This window comes from Gordionus sp. m RMFG-2023, chromosome 5 (genome assembly GCF_954871325.1).
Source record: "Gordionus sp. m RMFG-2023 chromosome 5, tfGorSpeb1-WG-v2, whole genome shotgun sequence".
Classification (NCBI taxonomy): Eukaryota; Metazoa; Nematomorpha; class Gordioida; order Chordodea; family Parachordodidae; genus Gordionus; species Gordionus sp. m RMFG-2023.
Window position 1 is genome coordinate 23,016,517 of NC_088779.1, and position 13,748 is coordinate 23,030,264.

The 13,748-nt window shown below is 23.9% G+C and overlaps 1 protein-coding gene and 1 long non-coding RNA gene across 4 annotated transcripts; one reads left to right on the top strand and one right to left on the bottom strand.

Annotated features, from left to right (window-relative positions):
- Positions 1–3,070: 3,070 nt before the first annotated feature.
- LOC135929830 (uncharacterized) lies at positions 3,071–9,829 on the top strand. 3 transcript variants are annotated; one of them, XR_010572643.1, is made up of 5 exons: positions 3,071–3,498; positions 3,555–3,614; positions 5,184–5,287; positions 7,753–7,806; positions 9,691–9,829. XR_010572643.1 is itself a non-coding variant. In XM_065466556.1 (5 exons), exons 1-5 carry the CDS (start codon positions 3,456–3,458, stop codon positions 9,792–9,794), a joined length of 360 nt encoding a protein of 119 aa, XP_065322628.1. In that variant the 5' UTR covers positions 3,071–3,455; the 3' UTR covers positions 9,795–9,829. The 3 variants fall into 3 exon arrangements, 2 of the variants coding, with proteins under 2 accessions (XP_065322628.1, XP_065322629.1); XM_065466556.1 differs by having other exon boundaries at positions 5,189–5,287; XM_065466557.1 differs by lacking the exon at positions 5,184–5,287.
- Positions 9,830–12,580: 2,751 nt separating this feature from the next.
- LOC135929942 (uncharacterized) lies at positions 12,581–13,748 on the bottom strand. Its single transcript, XR_010572673.1, has 5 exons — positions 13,660–13,748; positions 13,525–13,611; positions 12,997–13,241; positions 12,747–12,944; positions 12,581–12,701 (listed from the first exon to the last, which is right to left on the bottom strand). It is a non-coding gene; the product is annotated as an uncharacterized LOC135929942 (long non-coding RNA).

The following is a 13,748-nucleotide window of genomic DNA, read 5'->3' on the forward strand; positions in this document are numbered from 1 at the left end:
TTTATATTTGTTAATTACAATCACTGCTAAAGTAAACAGGTTGTTATTATTTTAGGGGGATGGGTGAGATACAAGTATAATCTCAAATAAGGAATTTTTTCAAACAATAGATAGTTATCAGGCGGTCAGATCCTAGACCGTTATCTGCGGGTAGATTCTAAGATTCTAGAATATTAGGTATATGAGCCCCCTTTTAAAGGAGGCTTTTTATTAATTTTAATGCAATTAAGGTCATGTCTACCCTTGGCATTTACTAGGAGATTGCAGTTCATGAAATTTGAATTAAGTCGCATCCGAATTTATATCCCCTAAGTTCACTCTTAATTGTTCGTTCGTTAAAAGATTTTCGCGTTTTGTCATCAAGAGATGAAGAGGAATATAAATTTGTAGGAGTTTTTGATATTAAGGATGAAAAAATAATTTTACGTGTCCCTATGTGTAAATGGGTGTATTAGGAGAGGCGTTGTCTTGCCATAACTAAGATCTTGATCTAGTATAGTTATCCCGGGACAGGTAATTTCTTCTCAAATAATTTAAATAATAAACTTTGGAATTTAACTCAAAATGTATTTTAATTAGGCTCTTAAGTAGGTCTAAAAATGTTACACACATAATTGCTCGTGAGAAATTTTAAATGCAAATTGTTATTTTAACACGTTAAAAGTAACTTTTAAATTCTTTACATTTTTTAACTAATAAATTCTTTTATAAATGTTCTCAGACTAAATATCATTTTTAAATGATAAAATAATCATATATAAAAATACTAACAATATTTATGATAAATTAATATCTTTAAACTTAAAATTTAATTAATTCTGAAGATCTGAGGTTTTAGTGGGGTATGTATTAGACATTTTTAAGCAGGGAATATTTTGAATAAAATAAATCCGACTAAATTAATAAAAACATTAGAAACCACTAGTTTTTATTGATTCTCGAATGACAATATGAAGATGATTGACTTATTTTTTTAAAAATTATATGAGAGTTTTAAGTGACAGCAAGTTCTTCCTGGTGATATATATAATAGATGAACCTAATAAATTTAACATATTTGACAATTTATTTATATTTAATTTCAGAATTAACATTTTTTATATAAAACAAATTCAAAAAATCGAAAAATAAAGTAATGTCATGATACGCAACGCGAAAAGATAATAGGTACCCAGGGTTCCATAATTCTTAAATTTACATTTTTTTAAATTATGTAATAATAAAAAACTAAAAGATTTTTTCTTAAATATTAATTTCTACCGTATGGTATATACAAAGAATAAAAATACTATTAAACATTTTGGGAAATTTGCTTCATCTAAACACTTCAATTTTCCAAGCATTCGATGTGCTTAATCTTATATCACCTGATTTATGCTTGAAAATAATTATATTTTTATTAATAGAGCATTAATAAATAGCTTTCCCCCAATACTGGATTCTAAATTTTTATATTTGAAACGGAATTTTTGGCAAGACTCCTGCAAATTTTGTACTCATCCACGAAAGCTTACAGGGAATTTTAATTTTGAGAATTAAATGAATCACTATACAATTTAATAAATGGTATAAATAATGTATATAAAAGTATAAGAAATTTAAAATATTTTAATTAAGAATAACACAAAACGAATATATAATAAAAAAAATTTCTAAAGCTACATGAGGTAATCGATAAGACTTTTGAAAGGAGCACATACAAGTCAATTTTAATTAAGAATAAAAAAATTTTGGGATTACCGGAGAGGCCAAATATTTTCATAACTAATTAAAGAAGGAGAAGGGCTCGTGGCCGAAGTTGCCGAAAGCCGAGGTGACAACCGTTAATATATTCCTTCTTCTATTTGTTTTCAGCGGAGTACAGGAAACTTTAATGCATATTCGATTTTAGGTGGCATCCTCTTTAGAACTTGTAGCGTAAAGGGTGGCTTCTATTTTGTTTTTGACTTGAAAAACAGGATATAGGAATGAACAGTTGGCATGAAGTCCGTAAGATATTCTCAATTATTCAGCTGAAACCATATAATGACTCCATATTAGTTTACAAAATTATTTTCCCTATTTGCCTTTACACTTAATTATTAAAATAAGAAATTTTGTAATTAATTTACCAGGAATCGCTAATTATTTCATCGGATTTTTTTTAAAAAAATATTAAAATATACAATAGAATATAAATAAGTTTATTAGGATACGGTACAAAGTTATTTTTTGTTTATTTCATATGTATATAAAAACTTACAATTCAAAAATTATTTTATGCAAACTTTTTTTGCCAAAAATAATCCTAACCTGTAAAAGATAAATAAATAAATTATAAATTTGTTGAATGTGGGGCTTTTGAGACCTAATAATAAAAATAGAAAACAAATATATATATAAAAAAGAAATTAATAATAATTAGGAATCACGAAATCATGAAATCAAATTTAATTCTTTATTCAAAATTATAACATTATCAAATTAACAAAATTATAAAAGTAAAAATAATAAAAAGATTAATAAAAATAAAAAATAAAATACAAAAATGTTAATAATTATAAAAGGTAACAGATTAAATCATAGAGAAATTTTCATATATTATTTTTTTTTATTTATTTTTTTTTATTTATTTTTTTTAAAATATATTTTTTTTTATTATTTTTTTTAAATTTAAAAAAAAATCTTAAGTATATTTAAGAATTTAGAAAAAAAGAGTATTTAGAAAAATAGAGTATATTTAAGAATTTAGAAAAAAAGAGTATATTTAAGAATTTAGAAAAAAAGAGTATATTTAAGAATTTAGAAAAAAAGAGTATATTTTTTAGAAAAAAAGACTATATTTAAGAATTTAGAAAAAAAGAGTATATTTAAGAATTTAGAAAAAAAAGTATATTTAAGAATTTAGAAAAACAGAGTATATTTAAGAATTTAATAAAAATAGGTATACTAAATAATTAATCAATTTATTTGAATAAACATAACATATATACAATGTTAAATTTAAAAAACTTTGATATTGTATCAAAAAATTTCCTTAAAAATCCACACGATATTTATTTATCAAAAAAAAAATCTAAAAATACGCCAATTGAAAGAAAAAGGTAACATTCAAAAATTTCTACCAAAATCCAGACAATCTAAAAAAAATAAATAAAAAATTTTAAAATAAATAAAAAAAAAATATTAAAAAAAAAAATAAAAAAAAAATAATATATGAAAATTTCCCCATGATTTAATCTGTAACCTTGTAAAAGATCTCCCCAATGGTATTGGAATTTTTACTCTTTTCAATCTTCTTTATAAATAATATTCATTTAAATTATTTTCAATTCAAATATAATATTTTTATCACGCGTTATAATAATAAATCCAAAAGAACTCTTTATGCAAATTAAATATAAAGTACAAATTTAACGAATCTAAAATTATATTACAACAAAATTCATCTCTTCCGTACTTTTTAAAAATCTAATATGAAATTTGAAACATATACCATTGCTTTTCTCGTTATACTAGGTAGGTATTTGCAATTGAGAAAAAAAATATAAAAATATCGAAATTATTAATTTTAGGCTTAGTTGATTATTCCTCAGGAACCCCGACAGCAATCAATAGGACGTATGCTCCAAAAGGTAAAAATTATGATATTTACAATAATTATGTCGCATTTAATTCGATATTATATATTAACCATTAGTGAAGGTCATCACCATATTTTTAGTCCAAACCGGACCGATACACATAAACCAGACCACCGTCATCAAATAAAAGACCGGTTTAAACCGTTGCCCCAAATATAAAAAATCAGTCTGGGACTGGTATTTTAGTTTTTATCAAATCAAAATAAAAATAAAATACTTCTTTCTTTTTTTTTACAAAATTTTCGTTTTCATAGTATATTGCAAAATAAAAATGAAATAAAAAAGAAAGAAAGAAAGAAGATGAAATTCAACAAAAAATAAAGTAATATACCTCTGGAAAAATAATATAAAATAAATTCTACACAATCTATTAACAAAATTATATGAATTGAGTAGTAAAACAAACTTAGATAATAAAAAAAACTTGTCCACCTTCACTATTCACAATATACTAATTAGAACTAAATAGGTATCGGTCTATTGTTATCGAAATTGATATATTTACAAGTGGTTAATAAAATATCATAGCCTATACTTTATATATTATAAAATAATAAAATTGTAGCATTAAAATTATAGTTATATAAAATAATAGATTCAAATATGTTTTTAACAAATTATCTCATTTTAATTGCTTAATTTATCAAACTTTGATTTAATTTCAAAGATAAAATAGTATAGAAAAATGTTCCTATTTTTTTGTATTTTTGTAATTTTCTTTTTCATTTTATTCAAATGTTAAGGAAATTAATGTCGAGATTTTTATCTATGTAGGTTTAGTTTACCGTAAGCGTTATTCGATAAGTTCATCTCTGTGAAATTTACAAAAACAAGTGAAGAATAGGTATAATTTACAATGACTGAGCGATGCGATGAATCTCTCTTATGACATTGAAAATCATATGTTGCGATGCGATTAGTGTGAGCGAGTTTTAATATAAACAATTCTAACTAAAAATAATTCTGTTAAATTGTTTTTTTTATGTGAGTAAATAGAACTAATATTTGATATATTATAAAGAGAGAAAAGGCATAAAACAATTTATTTTCCAAGACATAATTAATAAATTGGTCTTTAATTTAGTTTAGTGTGCATTGATTCATATATTTTTGAAAAAGAAAAAAATTAGTTAAGAAAGATCACATGTTCATAAATTTATTCATTTCATTAACTTTGGTATAGCAAATGTACTGTCAATTTTTGACAAATTATAATGACACTTTTATAGTGTCAATATTCTAATTTATTTCTTTGAAAGCATAGTTTCTTAAATAATGCATTTTGGCTATGCGACAGAAAATAATAATATCGCAACAATATATCGCGCCAAAAGACCTGATTATTTTCCATTTCCGAATAGTTTCAACAATTTTTAAAATATTATATACAGTTAGGATATTTTTCAAAAAGAATCTTCTTTCAATCAAATGGATATATAGCTTAAAATCAATGGGCCTTTATAGTTTACACAATCTGTAAATTCTGCCCAGTTCCCTATTATTTATTGATCAATCATTCACAATAATTCTCTATATTTTCACTCTTAAATATAATATTAGTTAAGATTATTGCAGCTGTCCGGTCTATTGTTTCGATGAAAATGATCTAGATACCAAGGGCTGCCCAGCCTGTGCTTGCAATTTAAACCATATTTCGAAATTAGGTACAGAAGTATATAATTGGAAAAAAACTTAATTATTTTATATCTTAAGCTGACCAACCATGCATAATTTTACAACCTCGCCACCCCTTTCCAAAAAAATAAATAATAATTGCATATTTATTATTTTTTTGCAGTTGATTCATGTGAGCACCTGAAACTTTTTTCCAGAATATATTATATTCAGTGGCTTTTTATTTTTTTCAATATTAAAAATAGAAAATATTAAGTTTTTCAAATGCTACAGTTTTTTAAATAATATATAAAATAATGAAAGATTTAATTATCCAATAAAAATAATCTTTAAATAAAAGGTAGATACCCTATTCTATATAAATTGTATTTACTCGAAGGAAAATATCTTATAAACTACAAGTCAGGGTGGGGGGGGGGGAGTGTACAATCTTATAATTTTTAATATGGTTAGAAATTATGCTTCTAAATTTGTTTTAATTATTATACTTACTTTATACATAAATAAATATTTAATTAATAATATATGGTGCTGTAAACGATGCTTCAAAATATTTAATGAAAAAGTAACGGGTTATTGTTACTATAATAAAAATAAAATTACACATATATTATATAAAATAGTTTTGAATAACTTTATGTCTATTTTAACAAAGATTGATCAGATCCGCATTAAAAAATATATTTTATCTTTATCGATTTAATCTGGCATGTGTATTGTTATTTAAAGAAACCAAACCTGATTTTTCTTTATGTTTGTCAAAATCTTTTCTCAAAATGAATGAAAGCTTTTTTCCTTCGTTGGCCTCTAATTTTATCCAAAACTAGAATTTAAATAACAGGTGAATGATTGCTAATAAGTATATATTCATATTTATATGAGTATTCTCATCTATTTAAAATAAATATAATTAAATTATAAATTGTAGATAATATAAGTCCATTTTTTTTAATATTCATTATTACTAAGATTATTGGAGGAATGAGACATCCCAAATATTTTGCATTCACCCTCCATAATTGAAGAAGGAGTAGCAATGGTTTCATAACCTATAAGATTATATATATATATTTAATTAACATTATACACTGTTCATCTATAAACTTGTCATTATCTGAAATATCTATAATTTCGATTTATCACTAGACAAATTCGTGATTATCCTTCTTCATAAGACTTTCTATTAATTTCAATGACAATTTTATAAATATTTCCGATTTTTTAAGTATAAATAGAATAGTATAATTATAAAAAATTGAGTTAGTTAAAAAAAGCCATTTACAATTTAAAAAAAATATATGTGGAATAACCTAATATTTATAGTTTTAAAGATTTTTAACGCTCAATTTATCGAACGTTCAAACGAAAGAACGTCCTTATGATAATAGCCCAAAGCTGAATTTATAGTAAACGTGTTATGTTCAAGCGTTGCGTTATTTAACGCTATCGAAATCACAGCTGATTTTTCATAGCTTTAATATTTTTTAAAATGGTTAATAACTTTTTTATATAATACTTCAGAAATATCATATACTTTGTTTTTTATCTAGTTTGCTATTATTTTTATGTATCGCATATTTTGTAACACCGGATAAATTTTATGCAATTATTGTCATAACACTATATTCATAAATTATACCAATCTATTGGTTTGATTTTGTAAATTAAGCACCGCTTGAACATAGGTACTATAAATTCCAACTTCACGCATAAAATTTAATATTCTTAGAATAAAAAAAAATAATCTCGCGCCTGGAAGATGCGCGACTTTTATTTTTAATTCACATTTAATAAGTGAAATTAAAGCCGATAGCGTGTACAGGATTTTGGTAAAGGGGGGAGGGGCACTATTAGATGAATTTTTTCCCAATAAATTTTACTTTGGCTATATTAGATTTTTGTAAAATAATTTTGGGTTACCACTTCTTTTTTTTTAAAAAATTAAAAACCTTTTTTAAAAACATCAGAATTATTATCGTTATTTTAAAAAGTGGTTAACTTTTACTGTTTCAAATTCTTCCTTAGGCCATTTCCACATAGAAAGTTTTTTTCAAAGCGGTTTAGGTAATGTTACCAGCGATTTTATTTCCAAAAAAAATGTTAAATTCTAGAATTAATTATATAATATTTTTAAAAACACAATTAAGAGCCACATTTCAAAACGCCATTTAATCGTTATTAAAATCAAACCAGTATTTTCTATTTACGATTAAAAAAATGGCAAAAATTGATTGCAGGTTATATTACCTAAAAGCCGCTTTGAAAAAACGTTCTGTCTTGAAATGGGGGAAATTTTTAGTAACTTAAAATGATATTTAAGAGAAATGAAAAATTTGCGAATGGGAGGAGGCTTATTGTTTAGGCACCTGAGATATTGGCAAGACTTTATCATTTGATAATTTAATTAGAGAGATCGTTTTACTGCTGCCATTTAAGCCATTTAAAATAGTATAGTTATTATTGCGATTATTATAAAAATAACTCAATTTTGTAGATACCCGAAATAGCTTGATTTCGAATATCACAAAGGTGGATGAAAAACCTACAGGTACAAAAAAAATACCAAATTTAATTGTAATGTTTAGAGAGAAATTCTTCCAACATATTTATATTTATACTCTCTTTCTACATCTTCAATAGCATTTGCATTCATAAGGCGCGTTGCGTCTTTCACGTAATTTCGTGTGAAACTCGGTATCTGACACTCATTTATTCACAATGTAATAGGTTGTTAATTACTAGTCGTAATTTATATAAATTATCTAATATATATAATCTCGATAATCAAAACATGATCGTTTTCGTATCTTCCTAATGTATTTAAAATTTAAGGAGACTATATAGTGTAATGTTATTTTTTTACACTCTACGAGAGTCGAACCACAAACCTCCCGTTTCAAAGTCGTATGTTTTAAGCATGCACCAACTTGAATAAAATTAAATTTAAATTTAAAATTCAATTATATATATATATTAATTAATTGCTGATATTTTTAAAATTCTGCCGTTTATTACCATACTAGAAGGGGTTGAAGGGTAATTATTTAGTTTGTGTGTATGGTACTAAATATACTTTATTAATAAATTTTATATAAATATAAAAATTTAGGAGAAAAAGAGGTAAAATTGTTGCAATGTATACCGTGAGCATGTATTAGAAATATCAAAATTTAAATTTGTAATGGAAATCATATTGGATAAAATTTATAATAGAGATGCTTTAAGATTTTTGAATTTTAAATATGAGTTATACATTGGTCTGAACATTTTTTTTTGCAGACATAGTCAGGCCTGATCAAAAAACCAAGTCCCATGCAACTTTCATAAAATTTTGCCACTTTTATTATAATTTAATAAAAATGTCTTAAATTTAATTTTATATTTAGAATAAAATTTAGATTTGTGATAGAAATCATATTGTGTAAAATATAAAATAGAAATGCTTGAAAATTTTTTAATTTTAAATATGGGCTAGACATTGGCCTGGAAATTTTTTGCAGAAATTGTCAGGCCTGATTCTTTCATATTGTGATTTTATTTTTAAATGAATTATGACTTATATATATTTTATTTCAGTTCTCAACTAACAAAATTATTATGGTCTTTGGCGGGCTTGAGAATATTTTCCCAACAATATGATTTTCAGAGATTTACCTATCTCCAGGCTTGGGAAAAAATTACAAAATTATTATGGGTTAGCAAGGTTTAAGAAAAAAAATCAGGCCAATGTCTGGTCCATATTAAAAAAAAATTTCAAGCATATCTATTTTAAATTTTACCCAATATGATTTCTATTACAAATTTAAATTTTATTCTAAATATAAAATTAAATTTAAGACATTATTATTAAATTACAATAGAAATAAATGGCCAAATTGGGAAAGTTGCATGGGACGTGGTTTTTGATCAGGCCTAGCTGTGTCTGCATAACAAAATTTTGAGGCCAATAGTCCATATTTAAAGTTCAAAAATTTAAAAGAATCTCTATTTTTAAATTTACCCAATATGATACCTATCACAAATTTAAATTTTGATATTTCTATTACCCTTAATGCTTACGGGTTACATTGCAACAATTTTACCTCTTTTTCTCCTAAATTTTACTATAAAGCATATTTAGTATACCATATACACAAACTAACTAATTACCCCTCGACCACGCCATTCTTGACGGGTTATTAGCTAGTATATGTATATTGTGTTAAAATTAAATTTTTTCTAATTCATCACTCTAATATTATTATTAATTTTACAAAGGCTAATATAGATTATTCAGTTTAACTTTTAATTTTTAATCCTCAATATAATTGTAAAAAGAGGTTTCAGATGCCGACCTGTTTGTCTCACCCTTAAATTAATATAATGTATATAATTGTTTTAAAAGTTAGTGCTAATTTTTTTTTAATAATATCTTTTGACTAATTTTTTATAGACATTAAATGTTTTACAATATTGTTATGCCGCTTCTTATGTCCAACGGGGACCGTTAATTGTGGACAATGCAATTGTATACCTATCGTATCAGATACGAAATAAAGTCAAGATAATATTAAATTTTATACGAATATACGATACGATTATATTTAAATATATAAATTCAATGTTATAAATAATCAAAAATGATTTGAAAGTCAAATTTTAGAAACTGAAGTTATATTTAATATATTATGCTAATAAATTTATGTTTTTTCTTTTATTATTCGTTATTGGACAAATAAAATGATTTTTTTAAAGAATATATAATTGTTACAAATTCTAATTTTCAGGATTAATTTTATAAATTTTTCCTGATATAATAAATGTATGTTTGTATTAAATAAACTTACTCTTTAACAATGGGTTTTAACATAGCATTTATCATATCGTATATTTTTTAAATGTAGGAATGCCATGATTAAAAATATTTCTAATTATCAATTGTAAAAGGCATAACGTTTGAAGGTAGAAAATCAGATTATAATTATTTTTAATCACTGTAATCAATCTAACTTATTTCTGTATCAATGTTTCCAAAAATGTCACAAGTTCATTTGACTACCTTTTTATACTACCACTGGTAAATTATAAGAGTATCAAAGTCATACCTGAAATATCTAGTTAACTTTTGAAATTCAATAAAAAGTTTTTTTTATAATGATGATCTTAATTTTCTTTTAAAAAAATTTTTTTATTATAATTGTCTTAATATTCCTATATTCTTAGTTCTATTAAATCTTGAGAATTTTAGTTATTTTCGTATTTCGCTTATAATCTTTTTATTTTATATATTGTTAATCAAACGCTATAAAGATTATACTAAAATGTAAACTATTTGAGTAGTTTTTTGACAATTTATTTCTTATTTTACCATAAATTTTTTCCCCCTTTAAATCAGGTACCAGAATAAGGATATAAATGTACTAATGTACTACCAAGTTTGGTATAATAAGTTACAGAATTAGTGTTCCCAAAAGTTTACGGTCTTCGTTTTTATTTTTTTATATAAATTTTTTAATTTGTAGTTAGCATAATTAATAAGGAATTAATGTGTTAATCATGTCAGGTACTAAATATTAGCTCAGTCCAGATATTTATTTATTGTATATTTTTTATTTTAGCATGATGCCAATTATAACAATTTTATCTTATTTTGCTAGTAACCTTTTTTATACAGTCTAATACAATTTTGCATTAAACATAAATATAATTTTCAGAAAAAATCCTTTTAGTAGCTTTTTAAGCTTAAAGTTGAGCCAAAAAATTTTGTTACTAATTGTTTTTACTATGTTCTGATCATTCTACAGGTTAAAACACTCATAAGGCTTCATAAAGCCCAAAACAATGGCTTACATTTATTGTGTTTCCAATTGTTCAGTCTACTGTAACAGAGATGACATACAGATGTTTCAAATTTTAAAAAGCAAAATAAAATAATCACTGGAAAATCAATAATAATCAAAATTTTTCATAAGGCAAATGAGGGTTTATAACCCCATAAATTAATCTTGGTTATGTCACTCTAGAGTTTTAATAACTGGTGTGTTGGCGGGGGGGGGGTAAACTATAATTTTGGTAGAGACTATAGCAGTAACGTTTTTGAAGAACCTCTTCAAAATTTTGATTTTTTTTTATATTTGAATAGCTAAAAATAAGATAATTTTGAGTTAGCTAAAAAAAGAGGTAATTTTGAAATAATTTAAATTTTTTGGAGCCCTTTGAGATTGTAAGGGCTAGTGACGACATGGACAATAATATATAACAGATGATTATATTTTTGGTGTCCTGTTTAAATAATTGGATGTAAAACCTTTTAATAATTTATAATTAAATAAATGTAACTGAAATAAATATAAAATCAGGGAAATTGGTGTGTTTATATATTCCGAGCTACCTAGGTACCCACTAATCAGAAAAAATGAAAATGTTATTAATGAAAATGAAATTATTATTTACTACTTTACTTCACTTCACTTTTCCTGAATAATACCCTCATAAAAATACTATCAAAAGAAGTAGTTAAAATTTTGACTCCCACCTTCAATTACAATTTTCGAAATTATAAAAATAGATGAAATAATCATTTTAAAAAAATGTATATTATAATAACTATAATAATGTAAATAATATTATAAACTTTAAACAATATTTAAAATTAAGTAAGGAAATTTAAGATATTTTTTAAAAATAATAATTTACATAAGTTAGAGTAAGATAAGATGAAAAAAGTTAGGTTAACTTATTACAAATGAATCTTTCCAAGTATTCCGAAGTCTTGTTTTAATAAGTTCTATTTTGCTCATGACCCGTCCAGTAGTATCTGAGGTTGAAAGTAGTTAATAAACATTTATATGAATTGATAAATTAGAGCAGAAAAATTTAAAGTAGAGTAAGATGAAATAGAAGAATAGTTTTTCCAGTCAAGTCATAACAAGTCACAGAATCATTATCATCAGGAGAAGCTAAATAATGTATTTAAATAAACATTTTGATAAAATAAATATTTAATTCTCAGATTCTGATAACTCTTTTGATATTTTAACTTCCAGGTTATTTGTAACATATGTATCCACCTTTTTGGTCATCATTAAATATTACGAATGTTAGAATTCGTCGAAAACTTGACTTGAATTCAAATAGTGAAATTTACAGATATCCGCGAAATTATCTTTAATAAATGTCTTTTTAACTATTCCATTTGATGTAAAAAATGAGAATTGATTTAAAAATTTCATGGATTCACCATTAAATCTTTTAATATACTTCTTTATTATCAAATCAAGTGCAGCATAAAACATGCTGGTTGTAAAGCTTAAATATAATATTATATTTAAGAATGAAAATATTATACCCTTCCTTTTTGGATTGAAATATATGAAACTTATAACCTTTAAAATTAGAAGACAAATCTTCCTTTCATGAAATCTTGAGCTTTAGAAAAAACATTCAAAATGTCAGTTCCATTATCTAATAAGATTAAAAATTTATACAAGACAATAACTCAAATTTTACTTTACAACTAAATCAGACAATTTTTTAACAATTGAATTTGATTCATTGGAACCAAATATCCTTTGATTTTCAATTTTGTACAAGCCAAGCTTGCTATCATTAATATTTTACCCAAACACAAAATAATATAATAAAATCAAATTTTTATATTCTTAAAACTATAGTACGGCCATGGTAGAATTTTGAAGATATCAGTGTCTTAAATATATAAAATAAACATTTTATCTCTAAACAAATAATTTAATATTACCGAGTTATGATATTATTAGAAATCAAATGGCATTATCAATTTTGACATCATCTCTATATAAAAAATACCACACTATACAAACAAATAATAGAAAAGCAAAAAAAATATTAAATATATATAAATATCGCTAGAAAAAAAGAATGATGCTTGGTATGTGGCAAAAAAGGACACTATCAAAATGAATATTGGTTCCAATGCCGAGATTGTTATTTATGCAAACATGAATTCTTGTTGCGAATTTAATCCTTTTTTAATTTGTAATAAATGTGATTAAATTTATATCATAATTGTATATTAATATCATATTTGTTGTGTTTTTTATATGGAAAAAACAATGAATAAAATGTATAGAAAATTATAGGCTGAAACATGTCCCACAAAAGGCTAAAAATGTCTCCTGTGTATATTTTTATAACTTAAAAAATTATGATTATTTAAAAAATCAAATATTTTTCCTTAATTATTAATTTCTACCGTAGATAAATATAAAAATATCCAAACAACGTTTAAATTATTTTGGTAAGTTACTTCTTCGCTTTTTACAGACTCTTCTTTTATAGGCTCAATCCCGTATTTATTTGTCAATCGATTTTCTTATTTTAATAATATTATTTGCTAATAAAAATGAATTGTTTATGGTAACTGTTTTATTTTTCCATTTACCTTATTTCTTCTAATTTTTCCTGACATTTCCTGATTATATATTCTCTTATTTTTCCCAAAAATTTCCCTAAGAAAATTTACTAAATAAA

Coding starts and splice junctions, on each gene's coding strand:
- LOC135929830 (XM_065466556.1), top strand. CDS start 3,456: ATGAAATTTGAAACATATACCATTGCTTTTCTCGTTATACTAG. Junction 5,288..7,752: donor AAACCATATTTCGAAATTAG/GTACAGAAGTAT, acceptor TCAATTTTGTAG/ATACCCGAAATAGCTTGATT. Junction 7,807..9,690: donor GGTGGATGAAAAACCTACAG/GTACAAAAAAAA, acceptor AATTTTTTATAG/ACATTAAATGTTTTACAATA.